Below are 20064 nucleotides of genomic sequence, written 5' to 3'. Positions count from 1 at the left end.
AAAACTGGTTCGCGAAAATATCTTTTTTTACTGTCCTATTGGGCAAAAGATTTCAAATGTAAAACATTTTTAAGCGTGTTATTCTATTCTACTATAATTACATGATTTAGTAGTAGCTCAATTTCCTCAGGATTTGACATATTTCATACTAATTTGGAAGAAAATTCCCTGAACTAGAAAACGATAAAAGGAAAATGATGGGCAGACTAGCAATCTTCTTTTTTCTGGATTAACTAGCCTAATTCTTAAGATTCTAGTAAGCTGGAGCTAGCTAAAACTACTAAAAATGCTGCCACGGCTAAAACTTCTGAGTTTGAATCATTCGTGCTGTGTGGATTTGAAATTCTGCTTCCCTTCATGAGGGTCTGGGGTTTTTGAACACTTTCCTATGGGTATGAACAGTTTCCTGTTGACTATTTTTTTTTTAATTGTTTTCCCACCCATGTGAAATAACTATAAAAACAAAATTCTAGAAAGTTTTTGCAGCAAGAATTATGCCATCTCTAAACAATTTTTGTAGGCTAGCATATCTTTCAGAATAAATTTGAAAACAGACAAAATGCTTATCAAAAGCATGGCTTTTTTCAAAAAATTTTATTGTAAAACTAGGAAAAGAAGGAAAGAAGTGAAGATAAAGGTTCTTTTGCTTCAAAATATGTTAACTCAGATTAGCCTACTTTGCGTATTATGAAGTAGCCTAAAATTTGTTTTCTTAACATCCCTAGGTGGTGGAATGGTCATACATTTACACCCTTCATCTAAGCAGAAGATCTATTTTGCAAGGGTCTCACTTTTATAACACAAAGATTTTGAAAGGTCTGGACCTCTAGAGGAAAAAGGAGTAGACCTAGATGCTTCAAAACTCCTTCCTATGACATACTTTAGTCTGTAGACCCATTCCTGGAAGTTTCATTTTCCTAGCCTAAACCCTTTTCAAAATATCAAAAAGTAACTAAACCAGAATTTTACCAAACTCAGTTTTGAGCCTCAGGTATGGGCTACCCTTTGTAATTATTACAAATTCTGACTCTTTGCAACAAAGCACTATAATAGGTTTTGCCTAACAAAGGAACAGTAGCCCTACTTGACTGATTTTAAAGGCAAATATGGAATATTAGGGCAAAAAATTCCTTTTGACTTTCATTGTCTTACTCAAATGATAGGAATCCTATTTTCAGAGAACAATAGTTATCTAGAATTCTATTCAACTTAGCTGAGAAATTGTTTTGAAGTCAAGTTATAGCCTAATGTCATTTTTAGGTCCTAATGCTATCTATGGCTTCATTACAGACATTTCTGGAATATAACAATGAAATACCTCATTTAGAACCTAAAATAAAGCTATTTGTTAGAATGAACTCAATTACTGAAGTCATACAAATTAAGTGCAGTTATATCATGAAAAAATACAGTAAACAGCTTTATTTTTGTAAACAAAAATCCACTCCAAGGTGCTTTATGTTTCTTCAATACAGAAATATATATTATTTTGTGTTTTCAGTAGTGTACTTGTCAAGTTAATCCAACAAATGTGTGAGAATTTTAAGAGGAGGGGGGCAGCTGCTTAGTATCAATAATTAGGCTAAACTAGTAAAACTTTTTTTTTTCACTAAATAATTACTATAACACACTATATGCTGATGATTTTTTTTAATGAATTTGACAGAGTGAACTTGTTAGCTATTAGTATTGAGTTTAACTCTTACTCTAAATATTGTTTTAATGTTTTTGCACTGAAGCTCAAGGATTAACTTAAACCATTAGCAATTCTCTTTTCCTACTCCATGTCAAGATGTATTTGAAAGACTGGATGGAGGGAGTGTTGACTGATAAGTCTCTCAATTCAATCCTGCGGTTTTTGACTTCTTGAACAGTGTACTTGATGGGAGCTTCACTTAAGCTTTTTCTTTGAAATTCCTGTCCTGTGTGATGAGGGATGGTGCTATAATTGCTGTAGAAGATAATAGTTTTCTTCCTGAAGTTTGTAAATCAGTGTCATATCACTATCCATGCATCTATAGACAAGGGTAAATGGGTTAAGTTGTTTGAGGCAGTCCTTGTACTAATTTGGTATTAGGTCTTCACACACTTTGTTGCTTGCCTCATCACATACTTTGTTCCTTGCCAATTTTCAATGCACCTCACATTTTGCTGATAAAAACAACCAGCAAAACATAGGTTAGATTTATACAGGGTTCTAACAAGAGATTTATATAGTTTTATGAATATTGGTGCCTCTCTGCTACTAACAGTCCATTTGAGTAGGCCAAGAATAGAAATTGCCCAGGAGGCAATGTAGTGAGAATGGCTGTTCAGTTTTACTTGTTGTTAATGATGACAATAAGATTTCTTTCTTCATCTCCTTTGTAAAGTTTAAGATATTTTTTACCATCTTTCTATTGTTAGGTGTTTAAGTGAAAGCCAAAAATTGGAAGAGAGCAGCCAACTCCTTAAAGACATCTGTGAAAAAGGAATACTTGTTAAGTCAGATGAAACAAAGCACTGGTACCAGGTTCTAATGTCTAATGGTAAGTGTAAAATTTAATCACTCATTAACACTATTTTTAATTTTCTGAGTAAAAAAAAATACCAGATTCATTGAACTGGGATAAGGCTAAAGTTTAAGAAAGGAAATAAAATTTTTGTCAGAAAAATATGATGTGCATCTAAGCATGCTTAGGCTGTTATGAGTTGTGGCTATAGATGAAGACTGGTGATTTTTTTTTCATTATTTCTAAATTCACCTCAATAAAGAAGAGGAACGTTTTTACATTGAATGAATACTTCTCAAAATAATTTTAAGCCCTCTCCTTGCCAAGAAATAATCTCTGATCTGCTTTAGAGATTTTTGTGCTTATATGCAACAATCTAACATATGTCAATATAAGTGTGTAAAAAACATGCTTAAATAGAACTCAAAATGAAGAACAAATGAAACTCTGGAAATCCAGTTATTTCTCTCTAAAAAACAGAAAACGTAATGTACAAGCAATACTGCCATTATCTATTTTATTTTCTAGGTGGATTGGCAGTCACCCTCACACACAGAATAATTTTCATTTTTGTAAATTTTGATGTTACTCATTACTCCCAGTTTATTTTTGTTATTTAATTTGTGATCATTTCCAAGTAAAGCCAGGAAATCTCCATTTTCTTTGTAAAAATAATGCCCTGGTTGAGAAAAGGAAAACACATCAGTGCTTCCCATGCAAAAAAAAAAAAATGATTTTCCTTCTTGTTCAAGGTTGGGGACTGTTATTACCCTTTGTAATGTATTTGGCCATGCTGATTCCAATGGTGTACTTTTGACTTAGATCTGATTAAATAAAAAAAACTAGTTTTTTTAACTGACAGTAAGGAGCAACATTAAAACTTAAAACAAACAGAAATTACTCTGTATATGAAATGGGTTGTCCCATCCACAATCCCTTGCTCTTTACGCTACAGTTTTTAATTGTTTTAAAAAGTAGAATTGTGGCAAAGAGTCAAACTTTAGTGTAAAGAGCGAGGGATTGCAGAGGGGACAAACTATTTCATATACAGAGTGATTTCTGTTTGTTTTAAGTTTTAATGTTGCACCTTACTTTTGGTAAAAAAAACTAGTTTTTTTTATTTAATTTCTGAACGTTTTTGAATTAATGCATGTTTGATTTTGGCTCTCCGCACATAAATTATTAGAATGAAATTTGCATATTAATTCTTTTTTTTGGCTAAATGGCTTTCTCTTAGTTTTGATCAGACGATTTTGAGAAATAAGGGGTGGGGAAGGGGGCCTTGTTGCCCTCCAATTTTTTGGTTACTTAAAAAGGCAACTAGAAGTTTTAATTTTTAACAAACGTTTTTATTAGTAAAAAATATAAGTAACTTAAGAATTAACTTACATAACAAACTTTTATATTCTTATATTTTTATTATCTATATGAGGGGGTTTGTCTCATCGTTGTTACCTCGCTATTTACACTAAATCTTAAGTTTTGTCCCAATTCTTTAAGAATGACCCCTGTATCAGAAAGGCCATAGAATAAATAGTTTAAATTACTAAAAATACTTTAGCACAAAGAGCAAGGAATTTATCTCCTCCTAAATACCTCGCTCTTTATGCTAAAGTATTTTTAGAACCCCTCATATGCATAATCTCTGTTTGTTTTAAGTTTTAATGCTACTCCTTACTTTCAGTTGAAAAAACTTTTCCATGTTTATTTTTCATTGTTTTTTTATAGTAATGCTAGAAAAACCTGCACCCTTTTCATTGAATTTCTCTTCCCCCATGACATATTCCTCCAAGAAAAGATCCTCCCACATAGCCCCCTCCCCTCAACCGCACCCCCAAACCAAAAAAAAAAAATCCTCCTGAAAACGTCTGTATGCTTCCAAATAGCCATTACTGTATGTAAACACTGGTCAAAGTTTGTAACTTGCAGCCCCTCCCCCAGGGACTGTGGGGGAGTAAGTCATCCCCAAAGACATAGTTATTATGGCTTTTGACTATGCAGAACAAAATGGCTATGTCAAAATTTTGATCCGTTGACTTTGGGAAAAAAATGAGCGTGGAAGGGGCCTAGGTGCCCTCCAATTTTTTTGGTCACTTAAAAAGGGCACTAGAACTTTTCATTTCCGTTAGAATGAGCCCTCTTGCGACATTCTAGGACCATTTGGTCAATACAATGACCCCTGAAAAAAAAAAAAAAAAAAACACGCACCTGTGATCTGTCTTCTGGCAAAAAATACGAAATTCCACATTTTTGTAGATAGAAGCTTGAAATTTTTGCTATAGGGTTCTCTGATACGCTGAATGCGATGGTGTGATTTTCGTTAAGATTCTATGACTTTTAGGGCGTGTTTCCTCCTATTTTCCAAAATAAGGCAAATTTTCTCAGGCTCGTAACTTTTGATGACAAAGACTAAATTTGATGGAACTTATACATTTAAAATCAGCATGAAAATCCGATTCTTTTGATGTATCTTTTAGGATCAAAATTTCATTTTTTAGAGTTTCGTTTACTATTGAGCCGGGTCGCTCCTTACTACAATTTGTTACCATAAACTGTTTGATACCATTTTCGAGGGGTTTCAGGCTCTTCTTCAAAATCAACGTAAATTTACTTTTATAATACCATTCCTGATTCATTTTCAGATGACAATTTTTTTCACACCACGCATTTTTCTTTTCCAAAACACGTTTTTTAGCTTTTGGTCACTATTGTCTGTTGTTTGCTCTTTACTTGGTTGCAGCTGCTGCTGTAACCATGATTATGAGAAGTTGGAAAATAGAATAAAATATATAAAGTGGATCCTTTTTCTAAGCAGATATTTTTTGTTCTTCAGGAATTTTTTTTAATCTCCATAGCTGGTTTATAACATAAGCCCATGTCCTATGTTGCCTATTTTATGAAATACTTTTTTTTAACATATTGTTTTAAAACATCATGTTCTCAGAAAATGAAGAACTATCTTGAATTATTTTCTCCAGTTCAACTATGTGATTGCTTGTGTTGTCCTTAAAATGTTCATTATATTTTGTAATACTTACCATGTTTTTTTTCTTCTTTTTGCAAAGCACCTAATCATCTGTTTCAACATAAAAAATATCATGGCTTTTAAAAGTTTGTTCTTTTTCCTTTTAGGAGAACAAGTTACATATGAAGTACCAAAGGTACTTATCCCACAATTTCAAGTGACTGAAACCTGTTTGGGAGAGGCCTTAAGCCCAGAGACAATTATGGACACCTATTCAGGAGAGCACAACACAGAGCCAATGCCATGCACATCATGGGAAGCGCAATCTGGTCTGGATCTAAATGGGAATAGCAATGAAAGTGAAATATGGTCTGGAAAGAAAAAAAAGAAACATAGAGAAGAAGATCAGAAGGCTGTTCAGTTACTGCTCTCATTGGTGAAAACCAACTGGGAGGAACTGATGCAAAGACTGTAAAAAAAGAAATATGGTCAGAAATTGGGAAAGATATGGAGACCAAAGGTTTTAATCTTGGGGACAAACCAAAGTTTCACAAAAATGGAGGAACTTATGGGCATTATACAAGGGGTATGTAAAGAAATTAGAGTCTGCCACAGGGGCAGGATTAGAGACACTGGAAGACACCCCGCCCTATATTGATGAAATTCAGGACATAGTGGGTCAGTCATTGGCAGTTCATCCTTCTTTTGTGGCGGATTCATGTGGATTGGATCCATCAGAATATTCATCAAGAAACTTTAGTGAAAGAGTAGCAAACAGGGGAGGAGCTTCTATTGAAGGCCAAGGTGGATCTTCATCCCTCCTTGAAACAGAAATTGAGAGAAATGAATCTGCAGCAGATGGTTAGTTCTGCTGCTTTTTGCTCCTTGGTATCAGGTTAGCTTTGTATAGTATAATATGGTACTTGAATAGAATGGTTTAAAATAACAGAGAGATAGTGTTTTTTTCTATATTTGTAGTAAATTAAAAGCACGAGTTCTTTATTTTATTTTTTTAAATGGTATTTGTTTTATGCATAAATTCATATCTCTAAAAATGGTAGACAGAATTAATTATTCAGTTTTTCCTATCCCTACATTCTTTATTCTTGATACAAAATTAAAAAAATAATACACATTTATCTTGCCCAAAATTTTGAAAAGAAAATAACTTAAGTTTGAAGTCAGTGTCTCTACATAATAATCTAAATAAAAATTAAAAAACAGTCGGTGTATTTATAGGCAATTTTATACTAAGTTCTGTATTGTATCTCTGTCTCTTCCTGTAGATGAGTTATCCATTATATCTTTGTCTTATATGACTGTTTAACCTTTATAAGATCAAAAAATAGTTATCAAACGACACGTCTGTGTACATGGGTGTATATCAAAGCTAAACATTCCTGACTTTCTGGATAGTTTCAAATTTGTTACATTGATTTTCAAAGATTCCAGATATGGCTTAAGAGATCTTGCTGACCTTTTTTTTCAACTTAAAACTCAACAAACAGATATTGTTCCATTTATGAAGGGGTTGCCTCCCTTCTCAGTATCTCATCATTCGCGCTAAAGTTGTTACCACTTTAAAAAAAACTGCCTATTCTAACTAAGGGGCCCTTGTGTCTTAGGAGTCATTCTTTAAAAAATTGGGGCAAACAGTCAATCTTTAGCTCAAAGAGCAAGTTATTGAAGAGGGGGACAATCCCTTTGTACACAGAATTATTTCTGTTTGTTTTGTGTTTTAATGTCACTTCTTAATTTTATTTGTAAAAACTTGTTTTTTAACCAATTTCTAATTTTCTTCAAATAATGTGGGTAAATGTGGCTCACCCTCTATGAATAATTTCCTCACACGCAACTGCAGTTATGTAGTAGATTTTAAATGTTTTTACTTTTTTGACTTTAATAAATAAAGAAGTATTAAGACTATAACGAAAAAATATCAGAATATGTATATTAAATTGACAATACATGTTTTTTTGTTTTTTTTTTAGCGAAATTTTGTTCTGGTCTTGAGAAAACATGGCGGTTGTCAACCCTACTCCTTTTAATTTTTGCTCGTTTCGAGTTTGACTAGGTTATCTATTGTAATTTCTGTTTGTTTTGGGTTTCATTTATTTATTAATGGTGATTTGTGGTAGTTTTACACTGGGAAGATAAGAAAAACAAACTCGTAGAATTTGACAACACTTTCGTCCGTAAAAACTTAAATAATAAGAATTTGTTGGTTTCCAAAGCCAGCTATCCTTTCAAAGGAAAGCTAAACCTTCTTAAACTTTTTGGCGCCATATGTTTTTGACTTAATTTTAATGATTTTTCGCCTACATTTTATTTTGCATCCAATGCTGCTAAAAAATGCAGAGGTTCATATGGAATCTTTTCAACAGAAATGAATTTGTGGTTTATTTAAAAATTTTAAGATACTTATTGTGTGTAAATTCCTTTTTATCCCTTTCCTTAGCACTTCTCAACGAAACTAAAAAAAAATAACCGAAATGAAATTCTTGAATTTGGAATACCCTATTTTCTACAGGGAGTATTTTCCGCGGGGGGGGGGGGGGGCTAAACGCCTAGAACCCCCTAACGATATTGTTATCGGATATTTTAACTATAATGAACAAAATAGCCATCTCCAAATTATGATCAGACACCTTATAGGGACAAAAAAAGCCTGGATGGGGCTAGTTGCCTTTCAATTTTTATGGCCACTTAAAAAGGGCACTTTTCGAACTGCAGACAAAAAAAGCTTTTGATGGGTAAGACTAAACTTGACGAATCATAACTTTGAAATTAACATAAGAAGCCGATTCTTTTGTTGACCTATTGATACCAATATTCAATTTTCTAGAGTTTTGGTTACTTTTGAGTCGAGTTGCTCCTGAGTCGAATCTGGATCAGAATTATATCGGATCTGTTCCTGGGTTTATTTAAATAGATTAATTTCTTATATTAATCAAATTTGTTTTTCAACAAATACACAGAAAGCAATTCAATTATTTGAAGAAAACAAGGCCACGATTCTTGATTATGTGGAGTATAGAAAGAGGAGGGATGAGGATAGAGACAAGGAACGAAGGAAGACAGAAAAAGAGAATACGTCCACTAAATCAACAATATTACTCTGACCAAGATTTGAGACCAGGCAGTCATTTACAAGTCAGTCGACACAGTTCTGGAATCAAATGAAGCAGTTAAATATCCATCAGAATTTTTAAATTCCCTGGATCTCCCAAGGTTTCCACCACACGTGCTACAACTAAAAATAGGCGTACCAATAATACTGTTGTGAAATATTAACCTACCAAAGCTTTGTAACGGCACGCGACTTGCCGTAAAAAAAACAATGGAAAACGTAATACAGGCAACAATCTTGACAGGCCCTTCCGAGGGTGAGGCTGTTCTTACTCCTCGCATTCCCATGATTCCAACGGATCTGCCTTTCCAATTTAAAAGATTACAATTCCCCATTCGATTAGTATTTGCAATCACCATACGGATTTCTTTTTTCGGTGGATAATTCTATGTTGCATGCTAAAGAGAAGGGAAACCGGACAATCTATTTATATGCACAGACAATGGAACAGCGAAGAATGTTGTATATCCACAAGTTTTACGCAGTTAAATATTAGCACATATCCGTTGCATATACATATGAGAATCCATATATAGAAGCCTGCCGCGTGCCGGTAAATGGGGCCAGGTGGGGAAGCCGCCTATATATATATATATATATATATATATATATATATATATATATATATATATATCTATATATATAAAAATAAGTTGTCTGTCTGTCTGTCTGTGGATGGATCAGGTGACGTCATGTTTCGGCTGACGTCATGAAATTAGTTGCCGTCATTTTTGTTATGACGATGCTTAGTATATTGTAAAACACATTAATTTGGTTAATAATATACCATTTAAAACACCAAAATGAACATGCTGGAGTAGTCACTCGGTGAGAAAGGGTGTCAGAACGGAGAATGAAGGTCCCAGGTTCAAATCCTGGCTAGGCTAAAAAAGGTAAAAAACTAAAAACTAAAAAAAAAACTGAAAAAACTAAAAAAAGGCAAAAACTACAAAAAAACTAAAAACTAATAAAAAAATAAAAAAGCCGAAAAACTAAAAAAACTAAAGAAACTAAAAAAAGGAAAAAACTTAAAAAACTAAAAACTAAAAAAAACTAAAAAAAAGGAAAAATGAAAAATAGAAGAGAAAAAGAATACTAATAAAATTAAAAATAAAAATAAAAAAAAATAAAAAAGATAAAAAGCTAAAAAAAGGTAAAAACCAATAAAAACTAAAAAGAAAAAAAGGTAAAAAACTAAAAAAAAAAATTCATCTAAAAAACTAAAAAAAACTAAAAAACGTAAAAACTAAAAGAACTAAAAAAGTAAAAAAAAAACTAAAAAAAGGAAAAAACTGAAAAATAAGCGGAATATAAAACAGGGGGATATAAATGACGACCGGGACACCGGGACATAAGGAAAAAAATGAATCAGAAAATACAACTCATGTTTCCAAATGACGTCGTTTGGAGCCCAAATTGAAAATCCAGATCAATTTATGTCTACTTTCAAAGTAAAAGGGCAAATTTATCATAGAGCAGGGTCTCTTCTACCATTCTCAGGCGAGAATCATAAATTTTTACAATTGTACTTCATCAGTGATAGAAATTCTGAATTGAATGCACGTTACGAAATTTCTCCCAACATTGAAAGGACAATCGTTTCCCAATTACAACATCTTTTCCACGAAAATAATAATTTAGTGCGTCTGTTCAAAACAGCCATCGATTTGATGCCTACTTATACGCATAAAATTGTTATTTCCGCTGACAAAACGCCTCCTGGCCAACATGTGCGTAGATACAATGCTCCAACTATCGACGAAGTGGCCATCGTTATGGTCGGTGATCAGTTTTTACCTCGAGATATTATTCTCAGGGTTTCCACCACACGTGCTACAACTAAAAATAGGCCTACCAATAATACTTTTAAGAAATATAAACCCACCAAAGCTTTGCTATGGCACTCGACCTGCCGTAAAAAAAAACAATGGAAAACCTAATAGAGGCCACAATCTTGACAGGGCCTTTTGAGGGTGAGGCTGTTCTTATTCCTCGCATTCCCAAGATTCCAACGGATCTGCCTTTTCAATTTAAAAGATTGCAATTCCCAATTCGATTAGCATTTGCAATCACCATTAACAAAGCTCAAGGTCAATCATTAGAAAAATGTGGTATAGATCTTAATACTGATTGTTTTTCCCATTGACAATTGTACGTTGCATGTTCGAGGGTCGGTAAACCTGACAATCTATTTATATGCAGCGACAATTGGACAGCGAAGAATGTTGTATATTCGCAAGTTTTACGCAGTTAATTTGTATTTTATCTATCTATCTATCTATCTATCTGTATAAAAACGAGTTGTATGTATGCATGTTTGTTTGTAAAAAGAGCGTTTGCATATGATGTCATTATTAGTACATACGGCTTTGTATATGCAGAGACAATGGGAAAGCCAAGAATGTTGTATATTCGCAATTTTTACGTAGTTTAACTCCTGCAGACGAAATGAATGCTTGCATAAAAAATTCTAATTTATAGGCACACGTAAAAATATTAAAATTAACTACAAATATGCGTGTCCGATTGCAAAACGATGACTCTGGTCAAACAGTAGACTCAATTTCAGGACGTATACAACTACCTGCTGATTTCTGTAATTTAGTGACGTCCAAAAATGAATTGATTGAAAAAGTATTTCCGAATATTCTAAAAAATTATAAAAATAATAAATGGCTAAGTGAAAGAGCGATTCTCGCACCCAAAAATATAGACGTCCACAAAATCAACAATATTGTTTTGAACAAGATTCGAGACCAGGCAGTCCTTTACAAGTCAGTCGACACAGTTTTGGAACCAAATGAAGCGGTTAATTATCCATCTGAATTTTTAAATTCCATAGATCCTTCAGGGTTTCCACCACACGTGCTACAACTAAAAATAGGCGTACCAATAATACTTTTAAGAAATATCAACCCACCAAAGCTTTGCAATGGCACGCGACTTGCCGTAAAAAAACAATGGAAAACCTAATAGAGGCCACAATCTTGACAGGGCCTTATGAGGGTGAGGCTGTTCTTATTCCTCGCATTCCCATGATTCCAACGGATCTGCTTTTTCAATTTAAAAGATTGCAATTCCCAATTCGATTAGTATTTGCAATCACCATTAACAAAGCTCAAGGTCAATCATTAGAAAAATGTGGTATAGATCTTAATCCTGATTGTTTTTCCCATGGACAATTGTACGTTGCATGTTCGAGGGTCGGTAAACCTGACAATGTATTTATATGCAGCGACAATTGGACAGCGAAGAATGTTGTTTATTCGCAAGTTTTACGCAGTTAATTTGTATTGTATCTATCTATATAAAAACGAGTTATGTGGATGCATGTTTGTTTGTTTGTAAAAAGAGCGTTTCTATATGACGTCATTATTAGTACACACGGCTTTGCATATGCACAGACAATGGGAAAGCCAAGAATGTTGTTTATTCGCAATTTTTGCGTAGTTTGAAACACATATATAAATCTATCTATATTCACAGGTGGGACACAGGGACACAACTACAATGGCGCATAACTAATATGGCGCGTAACGACTTACGCGCGCGGGGGGGCTTGGGGGGGCGCGAAGCGCCCCACCAACTAGGTGTTGGGGTGGCGCGAAGCGCCACCCCAACAGCTAGTATATATATATATATATATATATATATATAGATATCTATCTATATATATAAAAATAAGTTGTCTGTCCGTTACGCCAGATTATATCTTCTATATATATAAAAGAAAACAAACTAGAATGTAAAAACTGGAAATTGCATAAATATTTCGAAATATTTTGACAATAGATTAAAGTAATTCGAAAAAAGAAAAATGGTAAAAAACTAAAAAAAAACTAAAAAAAAAACTAAAAAAAAATAATTAAAAATTAAAAAAATTAAAAAAAGAAAAAACCTAAAAAGAAAAAACGTAAAAAAATAAAAAAGATAAAAAACTAAAAAAAAAACTAAAAAAAGCTAAAAAACTAAAAAAAAGAAAAAACTAAAAAAAAGAAAAAACTAAAAAAAACTGGGAATTGCACAAATATTTCAATATATTTTGACAATAGATTAAAGTAATTCGAAAACCTTAAAACAGATATCCCAAAATTGAGGTTTAATATAAATTGTTGGAGCTTTAGCATGCTTGGCACGTAAAGATTTTTCCAAGTGTCAATGTTAGAATGAACATTGACAAATTGAAGAAAACAAATCAATAAAAAGAAGAAACTAAAAAAAAGAAAAAACTAAAAAAGAAACTGTATCTATATATATAAAAATCTATATATAAAAATAAGTTGTCTGTCTTTTATGTCTGTTACACTATGTCTGTTACGCCAGATTATATCTTATCTATATATAAAAATAAGTTGTATGTATTTTTGTATTGAGGGTTTGCATATGACGTCTGAAAAACAAAGAAGAAAAAGAAAAATGGTAAAAAACTAAAAAAAAAACTAAAAAGGAAAAACTAAAAAATAAAAAAAAATTAAAAAAAGAAAAAACTTAAAAAGAAAAAAATGTAAAAAAAATAAAAAAATAAAAAGGTAAAAAACTAAAAAGAAAAAAACTAAAAAAAGCTAAACAACTAAAAAAAGAAAAAGCTAAAAAAAAACTGGGAATTGCACAAATATTTCAATATATTTTGACAAAAGATTAAGGTAATTCGAAAACCTTAAAACAGATACCCAAAATTTGAGGTTGATTATAAATTGTTGGAGCTTTAGCTTGCTTGGCACGTAAAGATTTTTCCAAGTGTCAATGTTAGAATGAACATTGACAAATTGAAGAAAACAAATCAATAAAAAGAAGAAACTTAAAAAAGAAAAACTAAAAAAGAAAAAAAACTAAAAAAGAAAAAAAAACTGAAATGAAACTGTATCTATATATCTATATAAATGACGACCGGGACACTCAAAGAGAAATTACAGACTGGGATACCGGGACACAGGGAATATAAATGACGACCTGGACACAGGGACACAACTACAACGGGGACGCCGGGGGCACAGGGGGATATATAAATGACGACGGGGACACAGGGAATGTTCGATTAGCAATCACCATCAACAAAGCTCAAGGGCAATCGTTAGAAAAATGCGGTATAGATATGAATACGGATTGTTTTCCCATGGACAATTATTATGTTGCATGTTCAAGAGTTGGTAAACCTGACAATCTATTTATATGGACAGACAATAGGACAGCAAAGAATGTTGTATATTCGCAAGTTTTACGTAGTTAAATATATATATATATATATCTATATATATAAAAATAAGTTGTCTGTGTGTCGAGTAACGTCATGTTTGTGTGTCGACTGACGTCATGTTTGTCGACTGACGAAATTACAGACCGGGACATCGGGACGCAAATGACGACCGGGACATAGGGAATATAAATGACGACCGGGACACTCAAAGAGAAAGCGACCGGGACACAAGGAATGTTCGATTAGTAATCACCATCAACAAAGCACCGGGACACAAATGACGACCGGGACACAGGGGATATAAATGACGACCAGGACACTCAAAGAGAAATTACAGACCGGGACACCGGAACACAAATGACGACCGGGAAAAAAATGACGACCGGGACACCAGGACACAGGGAATATAAATGACGACCGGGACACTCAAAGAGAAATTACAGACTGGGACACAGGGAAACAACAACAACGGGGGGGGGGCACAGGGGGATATATAAATGACGACGGGGACACAGGGAATGTTCGATTAGCAATCACCATCAACAAAGCTCAAGGGCAATCATTAGAATAATGAGGTATAGATCTGAATACAGATTATTTTTCCTATAGACAATTATATGTTTCATGTTCAAGAGTCGGTAAACCTGACAATCTATTTATATACAGACAATGGGACAGCCAAGAATGTTGTATATTCGCAAGTTTTACGTAGTTAAAAATATATGTATATATATATCTATATTCACAGGTGGGACACAGGGACACAACTACAATGGCGCGTAACTAATATGGCGTGTAACGACTTACGCGCGCGGGGGGGCGAAGCGCCCCCTCCAACTAGGTGTTGGGGGGGCGCGAAGCGCCACCCCAACAGCTAGTATATATATATATATATCATGAAAAGAGAAATCACCAATGCAACACAAAAAAAAAAAAAAAAAAAAAAAAAAAAAAAAAAAAAAAAAAAAAAAAAAAAAAAAAGAGAGACAGAAGGAGAAAAGGAAGACTGTTTTCCCAAATTAGTGACTAATATAGACCAGCACTTGAATGAGGCCTTAACCCTACTCATCCATACAATCACATAGGTCAAACAGCATAGCCACACACAATCAACCATAAAGAATAATCCATGGACAGGCAGTCATGTCGTCAATAAGTATAAGTCGTCATTTACCAAACAATAGAAAAAATAATATAGACAAATAACTCAGAGGCAACACCCAACATAAGGGCTATATATATATATATATATATATATATATATATATATATATATATATATATATATATATATATATATATATATATATATATATATATATATATATATATGACTAATTCCTAATACTTTAAAAATGAGTTCATTCTGTATTAATGTTTAAGCTGCTTGATACAACACCTTGTTTTTCAATAAAAGCATAATCTGTAAAAATGGGTCATGAGAACTCAAATCCTAACGAACCAAAACTAGAGACTTTTCAATCATCAAAACAAACACATAATAAATGCTGTCAAGACAAAAGTAAAAAGCTGTTGGGGATTGTTTAAATATTTCATCTTGCAGATGAATAAAAAATTATCTTGTGCTATAATTGAGAATCAATTAGGCTTAACTGAATATCTATTAGAGAATGGAGCCGACCCAAATACAGTAATTGGTGAATACAGCAATGTTAGATACAAAGAAAATTGGTTTTGGAAAGAAACAATCTTACATGCAGCTTCTAGGAGTGGTAATTTGAACATTTTTCAACTACTTGTTTCATTTGGTGCTGCTATAGACGCCTTAGATTCGTGGCAAAAAAAAATCCCTTATCTAGAGCTGTGATTGGTAATCATATAAGTGTGACTACATATCTGTTAGAAAACGGAGCAAACCCGAATGCAAAGGGTAGAGGGGGTCACCAAAGAATCAATCTAGACCAGCCTAAGCCATATGTTACTACATATATCTTAGATTGGTTAAACCAAAGCCCAACGTATCGCGACTATATCGATCGAATGGATGATCTCATCTATGAATACTATGTCTTCAAGATAGAAAGAGTCGTACATATAGCTGCTAGAAATGGTAATTTTGACATTTGGCAACAACTAATTTCAAAAGGAGGTGATATAAATTGTTTGACTTCCAGTAACAAAACAGTTTTGATGATAGCTTTGACTAACATCTTTTTTTTTTTTAATAACCTCCTATAATTCCAAATCGACAAAAGAAGTAAAATATAAATATAGGGAAATATTCAAGGAAATTGTGGCTTCAGAATTTGATTTTCTAATTTTTACTTCAATCAATAAATGGTATCCGACAATGTGTTAACTTGCTTCAAAGGAGTCTGACGGCTCACTTAAATCAAAATGCCGGAATCAAATTTGGAAAAATATGAATAATACAGATATAAGTGACATCGTTAAAGAGTCGTTAATCGTTAATATATATTATATTATATACTTTTAACAAGGAATTACATCAATTAAATAACCTTAAAAATAAAAATAAAAAGTTTGAAGCTTAGTACATATCCTTGTTAAAAATCGGACTAGCTTTCTTAATCAAATATTACTATCTATATAATTGTAATGTACTTTATAATTGAGCAATAACTGTATGTTTTTATTTTTTTCGTGAAAACGACTCTATATTTTTTCGACAAAATTGGCATCCTCAGATATTCTGGCCTAAAAACGATCTAGATAGGTTAAAAGTTTGAGATAATTCATTAAGAGCCTTAATTTTAGAAACTTTTTTTTACATGAAATTACTTAAAGAACGAAAACTGGTAATAGCAAAAATATTTATATAGATTTCGACAATGAATTACAACAATTCCAAAACTTTAAAAAGAAAACCCAAACTTTGAAGCTTAGTATAAATCGTTGTTATAAGTCAGACTTGCAGTAATAATCAAACATCTTTGAATAGACTCAATATGAAAAGAAATTAAATTCTATTTGAGCGTAAACTGGTAGTAGCAAAAATATTTGTATGAATTTTAACAAGGGATTACTACAATTTAAAAACCTTAAAAAAGAAAACCAAAATTATGAAGCTCATTAGAAATCGTTGTAAGAACTTGGACGCATACGTAAACGCGATGTCTTTTTAAGACAAGGATAAAAAGTTAAAAGTTTAAAGTTGAGTTCAGAATCATTTAAGCTATTATGTAAATTGCAAATATATTTATGGCGCCTGTGGAATAGTTTTAATTCAAACACGAAATATGCCCGCAAATTTTAGTTCTTCTCATTGGTATAATGCCATATTTGACGGACTTTATTCCCAGGGGCCGTCTTTTAATATTCCAATTTTCTGAGATTTATTGTATTTACATTATGATAATGCAAAAGGCAGGGGGAAAAACTACAAAAATTTTGTAAACTGCACAAACATTTAGGATGTTTTAGTAAATATTTCTCTTTATGAAATAAAACCTGACTCAATCCTAGCAATTTAAAATGAGTTTATTCTATATTAATGTATAAGCTAATTGATGCAACACCTTGTCGTTCAATTTGTAAAAATGGGTAATAAAAATTCAAATCCTAACGAATCAAAAATAAACCATCAAAACAAACGCATAATAAGTGCTGTCAAGACAAAAGAAAAAAGCTCTTGGGAACTGTTTAAATGTTTCTTATCGCAGAAGAAGAAAAATAAAAAGTCTGATGAAGCCATGCTATATGCCATAATGAAACATAACCAAAATAATTTAATTCTTCTTAAATATCTATTAAAGAATGGAGCCAACCCAAATGCAATAATTAATGAATACAAATATATAGCAAGGAAACAAAGTTTGTTTTGGAAAGGAACAGTCTTACATGTAGCTTCTAGGAATGGCAATGTGAACATTTGCCAACTACTAGTTTCAAATGGTGCTGCTATAGACGCTTTAGATTCATGGCAAAGAACCCCCTTGTCTGTTGCTGTGAGTGGTAATCATATAAGTGTGACTAGATATCTGTTAGAAAAAGGAGCAAACCCGAATGCAAAGGGTGGATGGGGCTACCCAAGAATCAATCGATCCATCTGGGATCAGCAATCTAAGCCGCTTGTTGCTGAACAAGTTTTTTTGAATTTTGACATTTGGTTAAACCACAGAAGAGAGTTCTGCTTCTGGTCGGTCTGGTCTGGTCTGGCTTATTTTCGATCTGGTCGGTCGGATCTCATCGGTCAAATGGGTGAGATTATGGATAATTTTAAGAAATGTGAATGTGATCCATGTAAAGATGGCATGGAATGTCAGCAAAGTTGTTCTGGATACAGGAAAGAAACTGTCTTACACGTAGCTGCTAGGAATGGTAATTTTGACATTTGGCAGCTACTAATTTCAAAAGGAGCTGATATAAATTGTTTGACTCAAGCATTTTATAATTCCAAATCGACAAAAGAAGTAAAAGATAAATATAGGGAAATGTTCAAGAAATTTGTGGCTTCACAATTTGATTTTCCAACATTTAACCATATCAATAACTGGTATCCAACAATGTGTAAACTTACTTCTGAGGAGTCTGACGGCTCACTTAAATCAAATTGCCGGGATCTAATTTGGAAAAATATAAATAATAGAGAAATAAGTGATATCGTTAAAGAGTTAAATGTACCAAATTGTTTGAAAAAATACTTAATTTACAACGGAGATCCTTGTCAAAAATGCTACAGGCAATGTGGAGTCGGGTCATTCCAGTGTTTTGAGTGCAATGCTTGGTTGCACCCAGCTTGTGCTGGCATCACAAAAAGTGGTTGCCTCAATAACCCTAATTGGTTATGCGGACAGTGCTCTAATAAAATGATTTATTATTTACAACATTGAGACTTGTAACAAATGCTACAGAAAATGTGGAGGCGGGTCATTCCAGTGTTTTGAGTGCAATGCTTGGTTGCACCCAGCTTGTGCTGGCATCACAAAAAGTGGTTGCCTCAATAACCCTAATTGGTTATGCGTACAGTGCTCTAATAAAATGGTTGCCGATCGTAATTGGTCGTAAATCATCGATAATAAACCTAAAGTGGTCCAACCAATCGAGGCTGTAAAATCCTTCCTGGTTTCTAATGAAGAAGATTCAACTAATTCCAACGATCCGTAGATTTTTGAATTAAAATGGAATAGTTGTGGGCATCAAGTCATGGCTAGTTGTAGAAAAAACCAAGACAGATAGTCCAATGGAGTGAGAAGAAAAGTCTGGCATTAATTCCCCCCTTATTAAGATTGCATAAAAAGGAGGTTAGTTCATTTGTTAATAGACATGTCTATCTCTTAACCGCCCATGCATCATTGCTAGGGCGGTAGAACCAAGGTAGATAGTCATAGAGCTAATATAGTGATATAACCTATAGTTTTTCAAGTGTTTGATTAATTTGGTTTCGCGTTGCTCTAGTGAATCCTCGACACGCCTTCTTTTTTTACTTTCTCTTTCAACTGCAACTCTGGTTTCACGTTGCTCTGGTGGTTCTTCGACACGCATTCGTTGACGTAAATTGGACATTGCTAATCTTGCCCTTTCTCTTTGAGCTGCAAGCCTCGTTTTGCGTTTCTCTGGTGTTTCCTCCTAATGTGCTCTTTTTGGTGCCATTATAGGATTAGTGGTACTTTTTCTTTGACCCGCGAACATTTATATTGAACTAGCTGTTGCTTTGGCGCTTCGCGCCACACCAACACCTAGTTGGTGGGGGCACTCCCCCCCCGCGCGCGTAAGTCGTTATGTGCCGTATTAGTTACGCGCCATTGTAGTTTTGCAATAGATTGTCAGGCTTACCGACTCTTGAACATGCAACATTGTCCATGGGAACAACAATCCGTATTCAGATCTATACCGCATTTTTCTATCGATTGCCCTTGAGCTTTGTCCCTGTGTCCCCGTCGTCATTTATATATCCCCCCTGTGCCCCCCCCCGGCGTCCCTGTTGTAGTTGTGTCCCTGTGTCCTGGTCGTCATTTATATTCCCTGTGTCCCGGTCGTCATTTGTGTCCCGGTCTGTAATTTCTCTTTGAGTGTCCCGGTCGCTATTTATATTCCCTCGTCCCGGTCGTCATTTGTGTCCCGGTCTCTAATTTCTCTTTGAGTGTCCCGGTCATCATTTATATTCCCTGTGTCCCAGTCTGTAACTTCATCTTATAATGCCGTCATATGCAAAGCCTTATATACGTATAATGACGTCATATTCAAATCCTCTTTTTACAAAAAAAAACATGCATACAACTTGTTTATCTATATATATATATATATATATATATATATATATATATATATATATATATATATATATATATATATATATATA

The 20064-nt window shown here is 33.5% G+C and overlaps 1 protein-coding gene across 3 annotated transcripts in view; it reads left to right on the top strand.

Annotated features, from left to right (window-relative positions):
• Positions 1 to 62: 62 nt before the first annotated feature.
• LOC136041667 (uncharacterized) overlaps positions 63 to 20064 on the top strand; it is a 52833-nt gene continuing 32831 nt past the window's right edge. Inside the window, exons 1-2 of one of the 3 annotated variants that reach the window (XR_010621091.1) lie at positions 63 to 2528; positions 5625 to 6318. Coding sequence is in view for 1 of the 3 variants with exons in the window: in XM_065726381.1 (XP_065582453.1) it covers positions 2519 to 2528; positions 5625 to 5932 (318 nt within the window). In the remaining 2 variants the exon portion in view is untranslated. Of the gene's footprint in view, positions 2529 to 5624; positions 9206 to 20064 lie in introns of those variants that run through there. The other 2 variants (XR_010621090.1, XM_065726381.1) reach the window with 2 other exon arrangements.

The sequence above is a fragment of the Artemia franciscana genome, unplaced genomic scaffold, assembly GCF_032884065.1.
Source record: "Artemia franciscana unplaced genomic scaffold, ASM3288406v1 PGA_scaffold_32, whole genome shotgun sequence".
In the NCBI taxonomy this organism is placed as follows: Eukaryota; Metazoa; Arthropoda; class Branchiopoda; order Anostraca; family Artemiidae; genus Artemia; species Artemia franciscana.
Note: the sequence above shows the minus strand (reverse complement) of the source record. Positions and strands in the feature narration are given on the sequence as shown.